This window comes from Mirounga angustirostris, unplaced genomic scaffold (assembly GCF_029215605.1).
Source record: "Mirounga angustirostris isolate CCGP_5_RB_7025 unplaced genomic scaffold, mMirAng1.0.hap1 SCAF_14, whole genome shotgun sequence".
Taxonomy (NCBI): domain Eukaryota; kingdom Metazoa; phylum Chordata; class Mammalia; order Carnivora; family Phocidae; genus Mirounga; species Mirounga angustirostris.
Window position 1 is genome coordinate 7493241 of NW_026991722.1, and position 20219 is coordinate 7513459.

The 20219-nt window shown below is 38.7% G+C and overlaps 1 protein-coding gene across 7 annotated transcripts in view; it reads right to left on the reverse strand.

Moving 5' to 3' along the window:
* The window catches only part of SOCS6 (suppressor of cytokine signaling 6), a 99530-nt gene that overhangs the window by 61882 nt on the left and 17429 nt on the right, over positions 1-20219 (reverse strand). For 6 of the 7 annotated variants that reach the window (XR_010407231.1, XR_010407232.1, XR_010407228.1 and 3 more), the window contains one exon: positions 2508-5445. Coding sequence is in view for 1 of the 7 variants with exons in the window: in XM_064577752.1 (XP_064433822.1) it covers positions 3699-5306 (1608 nt within the window). In the remaining 6 variants the exon portion in view is untranslated. Of the gene's footprint in view, positions 1-956; positions 5446-20219 lie in introns of those variants that run through there. The other variant, XM_064577752.1, reaches the window with a different exon arrangement.

Consider the following 20219-nt stretch of genomic DNA (forward strand, 5'->3'; position numbering starts at 1 on the left):
ACCTGATTTGAAACATACAGAAAAAGTGTAAACTACAGCAATCTGGACTGCAAGTATTAATTTCATGGCACTCCAGCGACTATAAAATTTCTTTAACCCAACATGTATACTTATTACAAAATTCTATAAGAATTCTTCATCATCTCTGGATGTAGAGTTTGCATCACTTTTCAGAAACAGCAACTAACACATTCACCACTTTATGACTGATCGATAAAAAGAATGCTTATTAAAAAAACCCTTCTTAAAGGATTTTAAAAAGTAGTAAAAGGAGCCAGATTTGTGATTTCTAACGTACCAATACTTTATTTTGGAATTTATAGTCATTTATGGAACTGGCAACTGTTCCTTATTAGGGTTTTCAACAGAACGGTCTGTTGCTGGTAGTGTGATTTCATTTTCAAATTAAGATTTCACATTTGATGACAAGCCATTAAGATTTAATATATATTGACTCATTCATGAAGCAAATTATCTCCTACAGAATGTGAAATGTACAATGATTAAAAGTGGCGTTTCTGAAAGCATCGTGAAGATATTCAGATTAGTAGCACTAGCAGGGACACTGCATATACCCTATTTAAGATTTCAGTAATTTTTATCCTGTTTCAGTAATACTGGCTCAGAAATTATAATGTATACTTTATGTTTATTTCCTATATGCCAATGATTTAGCCTTTTGGCACATGATTTTCTTCAACAGCAAGATGGTCGCCCCTGTAGCCGGTTTCCTTATAAACTATTTTTAGTTCTATGATCATTTCCTGTGATATGTTTTTGACCTTCTAGATTTTCAGATTATTGCACCAAGTAGAAAGAGAACAGTTTTCCTTAGAAAGAGTGAGATATTTTTCAAGTACTTTCTATGCTTTCTTATTATTTATAAAAATGCCTAATAGTGCCCTAGTAAGCCTAGAATTAGCTTCTGGCCTCTATCGTGTTTTGTGACGAAATGCTTGATTTAAAAAAAACGACTCTGATTCATTTACTGCGGCAAAAGGATACAGCTTTCCTGTTTTCTCTTTCTTGCCTTGAGCTCAGATTTTTTAGAAGCACATATTTAAAAATCACTTACAGGTTGTGCCCACGCCATCTAAACTGCCATTCAGTAGAATCCAGAAATTCACCCAAATGGTATCTGGACCAAACTACAGGATGGAGACTTCTCTCTCTTCTCCTTTCCATTTTTAAAGACTATTTTATTTTAGGATCCTATAAAGCCAGTCTTTCACATTATGTTGTGCTGCCTACGCCAAATGGTTCTCTCTACACAAAAGCAGAAAATATTGCAATACTCCTTTGTTTGTAAATAATTTCTTGGCAAATACTTTTATTTTATCAACACACTATCAGGCCCTAGCAATTTCAAACTGGATTAGAATAGGGCATTTCACCTTAAAGTATTAAAGCACATAAAAAACTGGCTTTCTGAATTAGAACAGCATCAAGACTTGCCCTCCATAAAACACAAAACACAATTTTAAAAACATGTAGATGAAAATCAAAATAATCTTAACTTGAAACTAAACAGCTAGATCTTGAACACATGGTATCATGAGGAACACGTGGGGAGCAGGCTATGCCCACATGATAAGACAGGGTTCAGGGCAGTCCAAAGACCTCTGTGCACCATGATCTCACAAAGAGTACATGTAAATGCTTCTAGAAACACAGAGAAGCCATCCCAACATTTATTATTAATACACAGTGACTCTGTGACAATACCTGCCATCTAATATAGATGCACAGGGGCTTTTAACTCACCCTAGATATATTTTAAATTGTTTAAAAATAAATAGTTTTGCAAAAAAATAGTTTAAATGTCTTGCATTAATTTGATAAGTTTACAACTCTGTAATAATTCTTAATCCAAATAGCTTATAGTGAACTCTTAAATTATATTATTACAGTATACTCCATATTCCATCTTACTGGGTGAAAACATATTAGAAAATGAAAGAGGAGTCTTTGTGACAAGGTACAATCAACATTCCACCAAAATTAAGTACCTTTTCCCCTTTAAGTCAAAATACCATAACACGATATTATTGTGCCTTTTCTTGGTATTTCTCAGTTCTGACCCTAAAAAACAGAAACAACAACAGCAACAGAAAACAGGGATACTCGTGTGTCTGAATGACAAAGCCATTAAGGGTGACCTAAGACCTTTCCTCTTACTTTTAATTGAGGGGTAAGAGATAGGAAAACTGAGTGGCAAAGGAAGAAATGTCTTAAATTATATGTTTCATCTGAGATGGAAACATTTTCTAGATGGGGTGCTTCCAAAACACTCACTGAAGCAAATAAACACTGAATTTCAAAAGAACAAAAGTACTGGCGATAACACACTCCTCTCTGTCCCCCAACCCAAGCAACTGAATCAGAGATAAAACAACTAATGATGCTTGCCAATTTACTTAACACTTAGCTAAATTTAAAACAAAACAAAACAACACACCGGTTTTTAAATGGCAGTATATATGGTAGGCAACAAGACTTCCATATACCTGATATGATTTTAATATTCTTCTGACAGGATGCTCCACAAGTCCCACAATTTTTCAACTAAAGTCATCAGCTTTTTTGTTTTTTTGGTGGAGAGAAGGAAGGGTCAAATCTAGCACATCTTCATAGTGACTACGTAAAAGAAGAATATAAATCCAACTCTAAAACAAGGTTTTCTATTCAAATCAATTTAAAACTTTATAGAAACCTAAATGTTGCAAGAGAATCTAGTCCTTTTATGAAAATCAGTTCTACATTAAGTTCACCCAAATAAAATGGTGGCTAAGCTAAAGAAATCACAGATAAAACACTTTACCGAAGGAAAGTATAATTAACACAACAAAATTTCTATCACAGGAAACTATGATCATCTAGAATCTTTTCAATAATAGTTCTAGTCCCATAGGTCTTTTTATGTTATTCCAATTTGTACCAGAGTTTAATGACAGAAAAGGCAACAATTTCTAAATTGGCGGTATACACTTCTTTATGATTTTTTTTCATGTAAGGCCATTTATTAAAATAGACAAACCACAAGATGAAAATGAAGGCAACAGAAAAATTCAACTTTTCACAACCAGAAAAAGCACAACCTCAAAAACAATTTAGAAATAAGTGTTGTAAAAGATATGTTGCAGATCTGCATTCCAATACCCAAGATTATGTCAAATCATAGTTCTAAATAAATCCTTCTGAAGGATGAGATTAAAAATCATTTTCAGTGTATGTGTAAATTCTGCGTTTTATCATACGGGTATGTTTATTCAACACGATCTTTGAAAACGGGCCATTTAAAGAGACATGACAATATTCATTCTGTAAGTTTCATTCAACTTTACTTAGGGTTGAATACACATGAAATGTGCTTTTAATGCATAAAAATCATAGTGGATAGCAGCAAAGGACTTGGGGGGCGGTTAAGGAGAATCTGATAATTCACATTGTGATTATTCTGCACATTTATGAAAGATAATTCACACTTCCAAAACCTCAAGACTTCCCTTTTTAAAGAACCAAAATAAACCCAAGACACCTTGCTGACACTTCCCCACCCCTAAACAAATTGATTACTTTTACACATAAAACTGAAATAGTATGCAGCAAAAAATGTTGATAGCAATGAAAGTTTGTAAACTGTATCTCAATCTCTTTTCCTTATTCCCAAAGTGCGAGATGCAGGGCTCTCATAATTTTCAGTAGTGCTTCTCCTGTAAGTAATCCTTCATTTTGTTTGGCAAAGGCAGTTTCTGAATCAAGTCTATTCTGGTATATTGACGTATAACGAAGCGACACAGGTACTGCAAAGAACGCACCTGCATGAACCGCGATACGGGATTGGTCAGTCTGACCGGGTAAGTTGCAGACCCAGGCAAGCGAGATCTCGAGTAACAAAAAGCTCCATTCTCAGAGTCCCTGATTGAATGCTCAATGAGATCAACTATAGATGTATGTCCTTCCACATCCGGCTGTTCATAAAAGCTAAACCTACCATTGGAGTGTTCAATTCTCGTGTGAAGTGTTTTGCCATGGGAGCGAAAGCTCAAGCTCAACAGGTAACGGTCATCAGAACTATCCCGAACAAGGAAAGAGCCATCTGGCACATTTGCTAGCTTCCCTTCTGCCTCCCAGCGTGTGATGGGTCCCCAGTACCATCCTTGTTTCGCGAGTTTTTTCAGCTCCTCTGTAAGGCTTGTCACCACCATGGGACCACTGCTCTGCACGGAGTCATATACTCTTGCAACCCCAGGGGCAGAGTTAGGATCAAAATTCAAATGACAGCGCATACTTTCAGCCATGTGGGCATCTGTGCCGGTGAGCCCACTGAAGTTCCTTTGGATTTGATTGGTCTGCATTGGAGGTAGCAACGGTGAGAGTGGGGGTGCGTCGTCATGACTCGCTCTGGGGCTCTGCAACATGACTCCCGTGGTGCCAATCAACAAGCCACTCACCGCCTGATCCACAAAGATCTCCGGGGCCACCACGAGGTCCTGGTCTACCTGATTCTCATCCTCGGTGAAGGAGCTCCCTCCCACTGGCGGAGGGACCGCAGAGACTTCCATGGGAGAAGAACTGTCCAGACAATAGCTACGCGATCCTTCCAAAGGGTACATCCCCTCATCTAAAGGCACAGTATACTGAATGTAGTCCTGAGGCATAAGTCCGATAACTACAGGCACATGTTCATCAAGGTGAAGATGCAGGTCTCCATTCTGAGATTCCGAACTCTTGAGGGAATTACTCTGGTCCTGGCACACGGTTTCAGACTGAAGGTCGTGAAAATCCTTCCGAACACCATTCAGGGCCGGGCTCGGACTGGAAGAGTGAACCAAGGCTTTGACTCTCACCTCCATTTTGATGCACGTCTCCTCCGAGTTTGTAGGGCGCAGGGGCCACGGCGTGGGGCTGTAGTGATGGCTGCGGAGCGACGTGGACCTGATGGGCCTCTGAGCGCGCACATCCTTGAAGACCAGGGGCGCCGAGGACGAGGAAAAGGTGTCCTCGTCGGCAGAACCTCCAGAGGCCGCGCCGCCCTTGCCCTTCTGCTTCTGTTTCGCAGACAGCCGCCGTTTCAACGTACCCATGAGGCTTTCACTTTTTGATCGGCTTTTTCCACCTTTCTCGTCTTCGTTGCTGATATCACAGCTGGCCATATCTTTACCATAGCAGCTACCAAATAAGGAATCGTCTTTTCCAAAATCGCTGGCGAGTGACGGTTGCTGGACTACCATGAAATCCGTTTCTTCTTTACTTTTATTCAAGTTGAAAGATTTTCGGAAGGTTTTAAGACTGATTTTCTTCATTATGACTAGTTACCTACTCCAAGAGGATCACGTTCTCTCCGGAATACTCCCCACACACACCTGGTGAGGCTGCAATGCTGCATCTACGTACTGTTCCAGCTTCATACACCCTTTGGAGCTATTCTCTAAAAAATAAAACCTAAAATTAAAAAAAAAAGTCACATTACAAAATATTTCCACAGCAATTTTATTTTAATCAGTTTCAGTCCTTTAGCTTCTGAACAAGGCCACGTGAGTGCTCGCAACAAGGTTAGCTCTGTTAGCGCAGGGGCGCTTCCACCCCCACCCCCACCGCCGGGGCACAGGAAGAGCTCACAGTCCACTATGTGGTCAGCGTCTGACCAACATCTCAAAATGCCTAAAGAACAAACCCTAATCTCCCCCTTTCCTTTTTGCGCCTTGCTTTTGAGCAAGAGTCCATGTTCTTGTCCTTCCTAACACGACGCCGCTAGACCGCTGCTCAGCTACTGCACCAGCTCGCGCTGTCCCCGGCCTGTCCCCAGCCGCCAGCCTGCATCACCAACAGCACACACTCAGCGAAGGCGACACCAAGTCGAACTGGCAGAATAACCAGTCTGGCTGATGCCTCAACAGTTTATGCACGCTTGCAAATATTTAAACATCTGTAAAAATCCATAAGAAGAATCCCATCATCTGGGATAACCTGGAGAAAGTCCAGAGATGGCCCTTTATGCCTCTGAGTTCCAAGAGGAAGACTCTCCAGCTTCACCCTCCCGGTGCCCAGCACAGCCTGAGACACACTCACCTTGGGGGCACACCCAGCAAAAGCCGGATTCGTCTAAGTGTCGGTCTCTTTTGAAGAAGATGATGAAGCATATTTCCAGAATGATTATTTCTTCCTCTTCTTTTTTTTTTTTTTTTTTTAGTTTCCCCTGGCAAATTTTTACTTCGGATCTAAGAATGTATTTTCTAAACTATCTTGTACAACATTCCACCATTGAAAAGATAGGATTTTAATTCTGCAAAGACTTTCTGAATGTCATCTTACAGGGAAAAATTTTGGTCCCAGAAGTAATACTGATAACAGTTGTAACTGCTTTGCAAAGATCTTCTGTTTAAACTACACATAATGTTTTATTTCCTCTCTGTCCAAGCTCTGCAGTTTCTACAACCATCAAAGTATAATGCCCTAACAGGATGATTAGCTTGAGTTGAGCAAAATGCTAATAAAACTAAGAGCAAGCTTCTAATCTCCCCACCCATCAGTTTAGCACCACTCTGTTTCTTGGCAAAAGACTATACCTCTAAGCTTGATGACACTCACGAATTCACTATGCATTTCCTAAGTCCCCGCTACGTACCCAGCACTGTACGGTCATATACAGATTAATAAACCGTTCATGGTCTCATAATCGAGTAGCACAGAGAAATGTATGAATGGATAAATTATAAGACAAACCAATTAGTAATATACTGATGATAACACGGTGGGAACTGAGGGGAGAGATATCTTACAAACATTTACTTTACAGATAGACAGGATTTGGTTACTGTGCACATAAAATCTGCATGAATCATTTTTAATAAAAACCACTCACATCAGACAATCTATCAGGGGATCAGCAATAGCATCTCCATAAAGGAAAAAGGAATTTTAAAAAGTCTCACTGTCATGTACCATGTTTTCGAGCAAGTTGTAAAAAATAAAATGCATGTAAGTACTTGGAGTGCCAGTTACTTTTAAACACATTAAGTTAAACATATTACGTTGTATATTAGGTGAACTCACTATCCAAGTACCATTATCTTCCACCTAAGCATAAGCATGTAATATTTAAGTTATTAACAATTTTAATTTGTTTGACGAAAATATGGCCATTCATAAACATGAAATGGAGAATATAATGACAACACACTTCTGTTGGCAAGTCACTCCTTTTGAGTAGACAGTATAGGTTTTGTAGCCAAAGAGAGATTCCAATATGGAATCTCTTCTGATAAGAATAACAATCCACACACTGTGGCTGTTATAGGTACATAAGTATAAAACCGCCACGCAGCCGACTTGAGATTTTGTTGATGTATGATTAAGATGAATTACGACCTGTCATTAGAAAGAGGCTGATATGAAATGCAAGTAAAGTAAAATAAGCTGTTCACTCGGGAATAACAAAATGTGTAAAATTATGTTGAAATTTTAAAAGGTCAACAAGAAAAAAAATCAATAGAAAGGAGCCAATATTCTGCATATCATGGAAATAATAAATAGTAAGTAAAAATGAACAAAATGGCTTTCTGGTAAAAATCAGCCTAATGTGTTTCCATCACATGAGCCCAATCCATGGGCTTGTGGATGAGCCAGCCCTGGGCCCTGACCATGGCAACCTGCACCGCCAACTATGTGACCACTCCAGGAGTCGTCAACCAATGATGTCACAGAACCTACCACACTTAGCATTTCCATACTAATTATCATATCAACTTGCCTTTCTACAGAAATATTTTAGGAAGGCAGACATACGTATCTTCATGAAAATCTGTACATTGCATGTGCACGTCCTTCATGACAGTATGAAGTTTTTTAAAAATGCCTTGAAGTTATATATTCTGCTGCAACTAAATACTACTCCAGAGTAACATAAAATAATTCTGTAATACTACATATGTGTGTGCCATGGAAATATCTGCAGAAATCTTTGCAAATAAAGAAACACTATCACACACAGAAGCAGGTCCATGCATACATGGAAACCTGACACGTGACAGAAAGCAAACCGATGGCAAAGGACACAATTCAGTCCTCGCATGAAGACGACCGGTTATACATCTGGAAAAATGAGAAAACTGGATGCCATACCTCACCCCAGCAGTGAAAATAAATTTATAAGTAGATTAAAATCTAATTGTGAAAATCTCATTTTAGTTAGAACAAAATATAAAGTATCTTTAAGACTCTGAGATAGGAATAACATGTCTTAATCAAGGCACAAAAAGGATAAAGAATAAAATCAGGGGTGCCTGGCTGGCTCAGTATGAAGAGCATGTGACTCTTGATCTTGGGGTTGTAAGTTTAAGCCCCATGTTGGGTGTAGAGATTACTTTAAAAAATAAAAACTTAAAAAAAAAAACAATAAAACTTCAGTTCAAAAGACACCACAAAGGGACTGAGATCATCTGTCAAATTCTTTTGTGAAGCTAAGAAAAACAGGACAACCTAAGTATACTGAAAGGTCTATTAACTTCATTGAATCAAAGAGAACTTCTTTTTTTTTAAGATTTTATTTATCTACTTGACAGAGAGAGAGAGAGCAAGCAGGGGGAGCTGCAGGCAGAGGGAGAGGGAGAAGCAGTCTCCCCACTGAGCAGGGAGACGGATGCGGGGTTCGATCCCAGGATCCCAGGATCACGACCCCAGCCGAAGGCAGATACCTAATGACTAAGCCACCCAAGGGCTCCCAGAGAGAACTTTTAAGTACAATTCTTCATAGCAGTAGAAATTGCATTTATTTGTCTTAACAGGCTGAAATGGTGACCTGTGGACTAATAAAACCTCCTGTGTTAGTGATAATTTTCTGGCTCACTAGCATAATGAATCCAAGTTTGTTCATAAAAGAACTGGGCATCAGTTCACACAGAGATTAAGAAAATTTAATTACCAATAGCTATAAAACATAAAACTAAAGGATGCAAACATGAGACAAAACAAACATGTTCAGCCCCAGTAACAGGCATGTTGCAAAGAAAGTACTGTTTGCAATAATTATGGAAAATCAGCAAATTCTTGACAAACTAGGTCAATGGATCAACATCCAGAATGGCTTTTATATGGTCTGTCTGGAGTGTCACTCCAACGTCTCTCAAACCCAAAAATGTAAATCAACCTAAAGCCTGACGCATAGGCTCAAGCCCAGTTAATTTTCTAAGAATGGTGTAAAGTGTTAGCTCAGTTTTGATCTTAATAACAAAGGCTTTTGTTTTCCTGCTTCTGTGCCTGCTTATGCTATTCCCTCCTCCTGATAAATGTTCTCTTTCTTTTTCCTAATCCACCTTTCAGATAATTCCTTAAAAAAATATTCTTCCTGAAATCTGTTCTGATCACCCAGCCAGAGGGGAGTTCTCTCTCCCTTCTCTGAACTCCAAATACTCAACTTGCACTTATTTAATAGTATGTCACATAGTGACCTAGAATTGCTTGCATATTCTATTCATATCTTATTCCCCAGATTGTAGTGCTTGAAGATAGAGACCATGCCTCATTCGTTTTTATATTCCTAACCAGGAACTACCATTACATATTTAATATATACTGCTTAAATTCTTTGATGCCAAATAAGTACTCCTTGACTATTAAGTAAATGATAGGAATGATGGGATAGGGAAATCACACTGTACAAAACTGGCTAAATCTCCTCTTATCAAAATGGAGCAACTGATCTTCTGCAAAATCAAAAGTCGTTATTACAAATGATGCAGGACTGGCAATTCCATCTAAAAAGGCCACATGGAAAAACACCTGCCAATCAGTGTCAAGTTCTACCACACAGAATCTATTCCCACACTTTCACATGGCATGTGTTCCGTGTTCAGGCATGTAAAGGCTACTGAAGAAATTCTACCAAATAAATACCAGTCAAGAGAAAGAAGTAAAAATACTAAATGCCACCCCCCTAATTACTTACTTCCACATAGTTACAGAAGTACATCTAAAAATAAAAAATGTTTTGCTTTCTGAAAGTTGAGCATGGGTGAAAAACAGAGCATTCATGGCATTATCAATATATGAATCATGCTATCATCAGGAAATAAAAGTTGTACAAAGTATCTGAATCTTACAGTAGGTACTACAGACTTCCTTTCTGTTGTAAGCTACTTTTCATAAAGCTCTCTACAGTCTTTCCCCCCTCCACGTGTAAGATACTCCATCAGATCCAAGAGAAGTTAAGCTGTTTGATATAAAACTAAGAGATGATACCTGTGAGCTCCAAGAAAGGTCAAGGAAATGATAGGACAAGGCTGGACAGAGACGGTCTGATACAGTATCCGTTAGCAGTAAACTCTGAACATGACCAACAATTAAAAGCTGTCAGTCAGACTAGACTGTAAACAAAGAGACAGGGGAGGGCATATGGTGACTCCTAACTTAGCTTCCCAGCTGCACCCTGACTGCCTGATGTTAGGGTGTGGGTAAAATCCACAAGCAGGTCTTAGTGGCTCTGAGAAGCCCCTGAACTCAGACCAAACATTTTGTCCTTGTCCTTTTCATCACTATCATCAGATACTCAAAGGAGTCTTGACCCACAGAAAAGTCTGTCTTCAGAGAAAACCCTGTTAAGTGGAAAGAAGAACAGCCCCTGGCAGTACCATAGCCCAGTGGCTCATGCCATCACCGTGGTCACTATTTTGGGAGAGGCTGTCTGGGCAGCACAGACAGCGAACAAGTAAACCAAGGAAGACTTGATAATTAGTAACTGTGATAGATATCATGAAGGAAAAGGAAGCAAGCAGAGAATACCGGAGGTTCCTACTCTAGATTCCATAAACACCGAAGACCCCTCCAAGGCCTCTCTGACAAGCCAGTATTTAGGCCAAGGCCAGTCATGCAAAGGAAGGCTGAGGTGGAAAGAACAACTTTCTGGACTGAGGGAAGGGCAAGCTCTGGGCCAAGGTGGGAAGTGCAGATGCAAACACAGAAGCCAGCTGTGCCCCAAGTGTAGGGTATGAAGAGGAGTGGGACATAAGACGGCACATCAAGGTATTTGGGTCTAAGCGCGTTCAGAAGAATGAAAAGGTTTTCAGGGTGCCTGGGTGGCTCAGTCAGTTAAGGGCCTGACTCTTGATTCTGGCTCAGGTCATGATCTCAGGGTTGTGAGATCGAGTCCCGCATCAGGCTCAGCGCTCAGCGGGGAGTCTGCTTAAGATTCTCTCTCTGTCCCTCCCCCCACTATGTGTTTGTGCACGTGCTCTTTCTAAAAAGAAAGAAATCTTTTTAAAAAAGAATAAAAAGGTTTCAAATATCAACATGTTCTAGTTAAAATATGCATTTCCCAGTTTTGAGCCCACATATCATCCTCTTCAACATACATACACATACAAACCCAGTAGGACTGTAACTTGGATGGCAAAAACAAAATCAAAAACAAAACCCAGGGGTCTCCAATTTCCTTACCCAAAAAATAGATGAGTAGTTTCTTCATAAAATGTAAGATATTAAACAATCACTTGGAACTACTTGTAGCTCTAGGAGAGGACTACCCAAGTTTCCCTGGTAGACTACACACCTCTTCAATTTTTCAACAATGGTTGGGTTGAGAGAATTTCAGGTTCAACATAATGAACACTGGAGAGAGTCAAACATAAATCAACTGCATGCAAAGGTTTTATTAATATCTAATTTCCATTTACAAGTCATTCTTGATAATGTCCCACTTTGTGATAGTTTTAGTGACAGTAACATTCAACCTCATTAAAAATTATTAATTGGTTTAAACATGATCTCTGACAGGAAACACTTAGAGCTGCAAACGCTGCTGGGTCCTCAGTTATGAATATACTAGTCATTATGCTAGAAACGTGTACGTGCGTGCATGAAGGTGTGCAGACACAGATAATACAGTAGAAATACATACAGATTCATCTTGGGGTTGGGTGGAAAACATCGGGAGGACATGCCACATACTGTAAGCCTAAGCTTTAGAGACCCATAATTAGCTAAGTTTTGAAAAGTAGGTACAGAAGCTGAAGAAAGCTCCAGAACATGATGTGGAAAGCAGGCCTGAATAAGAAAGAGTACAGTGGAGGATCGGGGCAGCCTGTATGGAGGCAATATACCCTAATCCATCCACGGACACTCTGCTCTTTCTGGAATCCAACTGACAAACTACGAGAAGAGTAAAACCCCAAATGTCTTCCATTTGCCTCCGTAAAAAGCACAAGTCTTTACAGTGGTAAGGCCCGCCATAATGCGACTCTCCCATTCTTACACTTGCCCTCTCCTCCACCTGATGCTCTGAGAATACCCCCAACCTGCTGACATTTAGGGCATTGGTGCTTCTGCAAATACCACACAGCTAACCCCCTCACTTCCGTCAAGTCTTTGCTCAGCTGTCACCTTCTCTGAGAGACCTGCCCTGACCGGGCATGTGAACTGCCATACAAACCCTCTTGCTGCGTTGTGTTTTTTTCTAGCACGCGATAACATTTCTCATTTATTATGCTGTCTTTCTCCCCCTCCAGGAGTTAAAGAACATAAGCTTCACAAAAGTAGGGATTTTAACTCCGCATTATCCACTGATGCCTTCCGAGTCTAGGACCATACCAGTGGTGTAGGAGGTGCTCACTATGAGTAAATCCATCTTAGGCACGCAAACCTAATCAGGTATGGTGATCTGATACCCTGCCCACCTTCACCTCCCACACTCCCTACCTCAAGCCATAATTTGCCATTATTTACGATAAAGTTAATAAAATCCTGAACACGGTGTGGCTGTTCTTTACTTGATTTCTGCTCCAGTCACATTGAAAGCATTCGTATTCATCATATTCTCACTCAACACAGAACTTTTAACATACTGCCCCTGTGATATGAAAATTTTTTTTTCATTTTCCTCTCAACTAATTCTTTCATACCTCAGCTTATCCATCAATTCCTCAAGGAACCACATTCTGCTCTTCCTAAGTGAAATCCCCCAATTACAGGACCTCAGAATACTGCATACCTCTCCTGCCTAGAATTTTCATCTGGGATGTGTACTCAGATCTGTCTGTTTTAACCATGTGATTAATGACTCTCACCCCAGCAGACTGTCTACACTCTACATGAAAGCAAAGACCACGTCAATTTTTTTTTTTTGGACATTTTATCCCCAGCACCTAGTACATACCTGGCCCAAAAAAGGCACTCAATAAAAATGTGCCGAGTGAACACAGCAGTGAAATGAAGGAGAAGGCTGCTCCACGGTGAGAGGCAACATGATGTATACAACTGCCCCAACAGAACTGGTAACTGATTCTGGGGGATATGTATTCACATTTAAATTAACCTCGCTAAACTTAGGGTTCAAATGGCTCTGCTTCCCACTACTGCATCCCATTTGTAGAAAAAAGAGACTGACAACCAGAGCAAAAGTACTTGGTAATAATCTACTTGATAATTATTCCATTTTCAACTACCAATCCATATGCAACTCAACATTAACATTAAATAAAAATCAATCCTAGACATTAAAAAACTATAAAAAGTTCTATTAGGCCATATGGCCTTTTATCTCTTCCCTTCATCTTCTAGGCAAAGATCACTCTGGAAGCTTTAAGAGTATCTGTTTTTCTGTTTGCACTTCCAAAAATATATGTCATCTTTTTATAGGATTACCATCTGTCTCATCATGCCTAAGTAAATGTTCTGAATTAGTTTTACCGCTTTCCTAATTGTAAAATTTTAAGTTTACACATATACTTGAAAATGTGTATAAGGGTACAAGGCAAAAGGTTTTAGACATGAATACTTTATTCATATGGGCAGAAGATAACATCTTCAAACAATTTCCCAGCCTCTTTTTTAAGGAATGATTGGAGATAGTCATGCCTGACATTAAAACACCGAATAAAAACATCCAAAATACAACATCAACTACTTAACATTCAACAAGTCAAACAGCTTTATTATTGCCAGTTTACAAGGGAGGAAACCAGGTCTCAGAGAAATTAAAACCTGCCCAACAAAGTTATTTGTCGCGAGGAGAGCGCAGATGTGGAATCTGAACGTGGTTGCTACACCAAAGCTTCACTTCTTCCCCTGTCACGGGATGGCATGCAGTCATCCTGCTGCTAAATCAGCGGTTCCCAACTTTCTGGCCTGGGGACCTCTTCATCCTCTTACAAATTACTTAAGACCACCAAAAGCTCTGTCTATGTGGGTTTTATCTACTGAAACTTACGCTGCTAGAAATTAAAACTGAGACTTTAAAATATTTATTCTTTTTTTTTTTTTAGGATTTTATTTATTTGACAGAGAGACCGCGAGAGAGGGAACACAAGCAGGGGGAGTGGGAGAGGGAGAAGCAGGCTTCCCGCGGAGCAGGGAGCCCGATGCGGGGTTCGATCCCAGGACCCTGGGATCATAACCTGAGCTGAAGGCAGACGCTCAACACCTGAGCCACCCAGGCGCCCCTATTTATTCATTTTCCATGACAATATACTCATTACATGTTAACATAAATAACATTTTCCTGAAAAATAAATATATTTACCCAAACAATAAAAATTCAGTGAGACAAGTGGCATGGTTTTACTTTACTGTAAATCATTTTTCTGACTAAAGACAGCTGAACTCTCATGTTTCCATCTGCATTCAATCTGTTACAATATGTTTTTTCAGTTAAAGTATAATGAGAAAATCCAACCTCCTACAGATATATAGCTGGGAAAGGGAGAAATATTTTCTTTAATAATCTTTTCATATAACCGTGGATATTCTTTCCTGTGATATTATACCAAAAATCAACAAGTGATAGTTTCTTAACAAGTTAGTTGCACTGGGAAATCTGAAACCCTTTAGATAACTTCTTTACTCTATTGCATTCAAATCCATTGGTCTAACCTTGCATTTTGAATCAATCTTCCAGGTATGTATGATTTTATAATATCATATATTAGTGATTTCATTACACAATATCAAAAAATCCCATTTGTTAATATCACTACTGACTGATCCCATCAGGAAAGTCTAAGCACTGGGAAGCAGTAAACTAACAGTGGGAGACACAAGTTTTCCACAATTCTAATTTTTGCTTGAAAGCCTGGATTCATCATTGACACCAATACTGTCAGTGAATTTATGAGACTGTATCTACTGAAAACCAGAAGCTGAAAAGCTGTAGTTTGTCAATGGTTCTTTTATTTGTTAAATTTATTTAGGTTTTTTTTTAAGTAAGTTCTTTGCCCAATGTGGGGCTTGAACTCAAGACCCCAAGATCAAGAGTTGCATGCTCTACCAACTGAGCCAGCCAGGCGCCCCTGTCAACAGTTCTTTGAGGTAAAAGTGGTGTTTCATGAAGAGCAGCTACATTTCAGCATCTCCAGCAACAGCACAAGCGCTTCCCCTGAGACACCCTTCTTCCATTAGGCTGTGGTAGAAAGCATGCTCTATACATACGCATTTCATCACAAGGATTTTGAAAAGACGTGTACTCAGGGTCAAGATTTAATAAATGTAACAATTTTAACAGCTTCCTCAGTGACATTCTTAAACGTAACTGTGATTTTCTTTTTACTACAAGTGCTTAGAGGTGAACAGAGACTGCTATGAAAATTCAAACCATCACAGCTGCTGCCATGGCGGTGGCTGGGGGAGGGCACCACCAATTTTATCCACCATTGCTTCTGCACCCTCAGAGAACGGCAAATTATGTTCTAGCCTCATCATCAAAGGGGATCCACAGACCCTACTTAGAACTACCAGCTTAAACTATCTGTGAAGACAGTTTGAAAGAACAAAGAGAAAGACTTTAAGGTAAGCAAGGCATCCACAGAAGAAGTTAGCAAGGTAAGGAGTTTCACTATTGTCTCTCTGCCCTGAAGACTGCCAGTTTCTTAGCAAGCCACGGTTCATGCCCTTCCATTTCAGTTCCCTGGATTCTACTCCATTGTTCCTGAATCTGCCAGAACACTACTTGCCATTAACTTTATAAAAAAGGAAAAATAAAGAACAGATAATAAAATCCTTCCAGAAAGGGAAGAGAGAGGAGGGAAAGTAGATGATATAATACCAAAAAAATAAGGGCAATGGTCAATATTACATGAACTAGGACAGAATTTAGGTCCCAATGTTTGTTATGCCAATAAATATGACTCGGGGGCGCCTGGGTGGCTCAGTTGGTTAAGCAACTGCCTTCAGCTCAGGTCATGATCCTGGAGTCCCGGGATCGAGTCCCGCATCGGGCTCCCTGCTCAGCGGGGAGCCTGCTTCTCCCTCTGACCCTCCCCCCTCTCATGTACTCTCTCTCATTCTCGCTCTCTCAAATAAATAAATAAAATCTTTAAAATAAATAAATAAATAAAAATGACTCGGATAAACTCAACTATTAGAAAAAAGATTTTCAGGTCTGGTTTTAAAAATCCCGTCACATATGAAACACACTAAAACCAATGGTCTCAGAATACTTCAAAACACTGTAAAATCTCTATTAGCCACTATCGAACTATCCTTTTCTTCAGCATTCCTGCGATTATCCTACTCTATCTAGTGAATCATATTTACTTGAATTCTACTTGAGATCAGGAATGTTATCAGTCTTTGTCACTGGCTAGATCCCCATTACATAAAATACGTCCTGGGTATGACTGATGCTCATCCAAATTTTTCTGAATTTAAATTCACTGCATGTTTTAAGCATGCAAACAAATAAATATTTTTTTAAGTTCTTCCTACAAAAATAATTGATTTGCAAACACTAAATAAATGCAAATGGCTAAAAAAATTTTCTGTGGAATTAAGTGTAAACAAAACCACTCAAAGTCTAGGAAAACAGTACTTTAAAAAAATGTAGGCCTTTGTACAAAGATTGCTTTGTAAATATGATTAACTTCTACTTAAAAGAGTGCCAAATTGGAAATCACATATAATATATTATTTAAGGACATCCTTTACATAATTCAGACTGATAGAATTCAGGCAATAGATATTTAAAGAAAAGACTCTGGTCCTACATATGGAAATTAATGAAAGAGTGCATATTTACTTGTTTCAATTAAAAATGAGATGTTTAAAAATACATGAGTCCAAAAAAAAAAAAAAAATACTGAGTCCACACTTACGTAAAGTTTTTCAATTAACTAACAAATACCAACCTTAATTGCTTCAGGAAAAATCCTCTAACAGAAAAGAATGAAAAAAGGAATGTGCTTACTTAATAAGAAAGAAACTGTAACAAGACAGTGATACATTCAAGAAAAATGGTCATGCAAATAAAAAAGGGCACATTACATAAGGTATAATCCACAAAGAAAATAAAAATGGCAAAAATCTTTCCATGCAGGGATGCCTGGATGGCACAGTCTTAGGTTAAGCGTTCAACTCTTGGTTTCGGCTGAGGTCATGATCTCAGGGTCATGAGATTGAGCCGCCCCAAGACAGGCTCCACACTAAGCACAGAGTTCCTTGAAATTCTTTCTCTCCCTCTGCTTCTCCCACTCATGCTCTCTCCTCTCCCTCTCTTTCTCTCTCTAAAATAAATCAATCTTAAAAAAATCTTTACACATAAAATGGAACATTAAAATATCTTTCAGCCCAAGAAAATAAATGAAAATGAAGAATATAGCGGATTTAAATTACATAATTACTTTATCTATTAAATATATGGATTCTGTACTCTAAAAAGTGAAAATACATCTGCTTTTCAAGAGCTCATGGTATAGTTACCAAATGTGACAATATATTAGGCCACAATGAAAATACCAGTAAATCGAAAAATCAGAAATATCTCATTAGGGGCACCTGGGTGGCTCAGTCAGTTAGGCGTCGGACTCTTCGTTTCAGCTTAGGTCCTGATCTTAGGATGATGAGACTGAGCCCCGCATTGGGCTCCTCTGGGTGAGGAGCCTGCTTGGGATTCTCTCTCTCTCTCCCTCTGTCCCTCCCCCACCTCTAAAAAAAAAAAAAAAAAAAAGGAATATCTCCTCAAATGACCACAAGACAATAAAAACTGAAAAGGAAAACAGAAAATAAAAATTACCAAACATCCTCTTGGATGATCCCCTTGGATCAAAGAGGAAATCTCAAAGAGAACAAAAATGGTATACTCTTCATAAACTAACATAATGGAAATGCGACCGATCAAAAACTATGCGATTCTGCAAGACCCTGTAACTGTGCTCCCAGAAAACTTCAAAACCTTAAAGGTTTACAAAACTAAACAGTAAGGAATTTAAACATAAATAAATAAAAATAAATAGTAAGGAATTAAAAGAAACAAAGTATGCATTCAATTCCGGAAGTCAGCAATGAGAACACCCCCAAAAAGATGAAAACATAAATTAACGAATCAGAAAATAAAAAAATAGCAGTAGTAAGCATTATAAGAGTTGATTCTTTGGTCAAACCACAAAAAACTTAACTGATGAACAACTGGCTGTCATAATCAAGAAAAAAGGAAAACTGTATTTGTATGAACTAGAAATGAAGTAACTATAGATCCACAAGAAATCAAAATATGTGAGGTACTTTGAAACTCAATAAAAATTTGAAATTTAGATGAAATGGGTAATTTTATGGCAAAAATATATTACCAAAATTTGCCTCACAAGAGGCAGGAATCCAAAAGAGACTAAAAGTTGTCAAAGAACTTGAGAAAGTTCTCAAAGAACTACCATGGCCCTCTCTTCCTTCAGGGAGAAAAAGGGACAAGTCACTAAAAACATGAAATACAATACTCACTAAACTACTTCAGGACATAGAAAAAGAAACCTCCCAAATTTATTTCTGAAGCCAAAGAACACTGATACCACCAGTGGGCAAAGACAACACATTAAAAACAAAACAAAACAAAACAAAAAAAACCCCCCTGATCTCACTTACGAATACTGAAATACAAATCTTAAATATCAGTAAACACCAGAGTGGTGAGGGGAAACAATTCAACTAGGTAAGAAACAATTCAACTAGGTACATCCCAGGATTGCCAGCACAGTTGATTATTTGTAAATTTATTATAATTTACCATAAAGCAAAGGAGCAAAATCATATGACCACAGCTATAAATCACACACACACACACAAAAAAATCAGAAAAAATACTAACATCAGTCCTAACCCTAACCCCCTCAAAAAAACCTGTAAAATAGGGGCGCCTGGGTGGCTCAGATACGGTTGAGTGTCTGCCTTCGGCTCAGGTCATGATCTCAGGGTCTTGGGATCGAGCCCAGCGATGGGCTCCCTACTCGGCGGGAGGCCTGCTTCTCTCTCTCCCTCTACTACTCCTCCCTGCTTGTACTCTCTCACTCTCTCTGTCGAATAAATAAATAAAATCTTTAAAAAAAAAAACTGTAAAATAGAAGTAGATGGACATTTAACATGCCATATATAACAAAATTAAGTCATATGAATAATAAAGAAATGTTGAAAGCCAGCAACAAAGATGCCAATTATCAAGTATTAATTAGCATTATTTTCAACATAGTAGCTAATTAATTAGACAAGAGTAAGAAGTAAGTATAAATATTGGAAAAGAGGAGACAAATTGTCATTATTTACAGATGACATGAGGGAGTACCTAGAATACAACAGATGCAGCTGAACAACTATTAGGGGAAAAACAAAAAAACAAAAAAAAATTCACCTAGTGACTGCTTACAAAATTTATATGTAAAAATCACTAGTAATTATTTTTTAAAAGCTGGTAGGCAAATATAATAAAAGACTAGATTCAATTTATAATAGTTTCAAAAATGATGAAAATTTTTTTTTAAAGATCTTATTTATTTGAACGGGGGGGGCGGTGGGGCGGAGAGAGCACAGGCAGGGGGAGCGGCAGGCAGAGGGAGAAGCAAGCTTACCACTGAGCAAGGAGCCCCAACTGGTGCTTGATCCCAGGACTCTGGGATCATGACCTGAGTCAAAGGCAGGCACTTAACGGACTGAGCCACCCAGGTGCCCCAGATGAAATTAATCTTTATAAAATGTCCACAGCTATATGAAAAACTTTAAAACTCCTCAGAGGATCATAACAGATTTAAATATATAAAAAGACACATCTTATTCTTAGATAAAACAATTAAATCCTGTCAAAACATTACTCAAGATCCCAAGAAAACATCAATGATATTTGCAAGAAACCAGATAAAATTACACTGAAATTAACTTGGACATATAAACAAGGAAAAGAGTAAGAAAAAACCTAAAGGACAACTGAGGGAGAATGAGCTGCATAGGATATTAAAACATATAGCTTAAAACTGGAG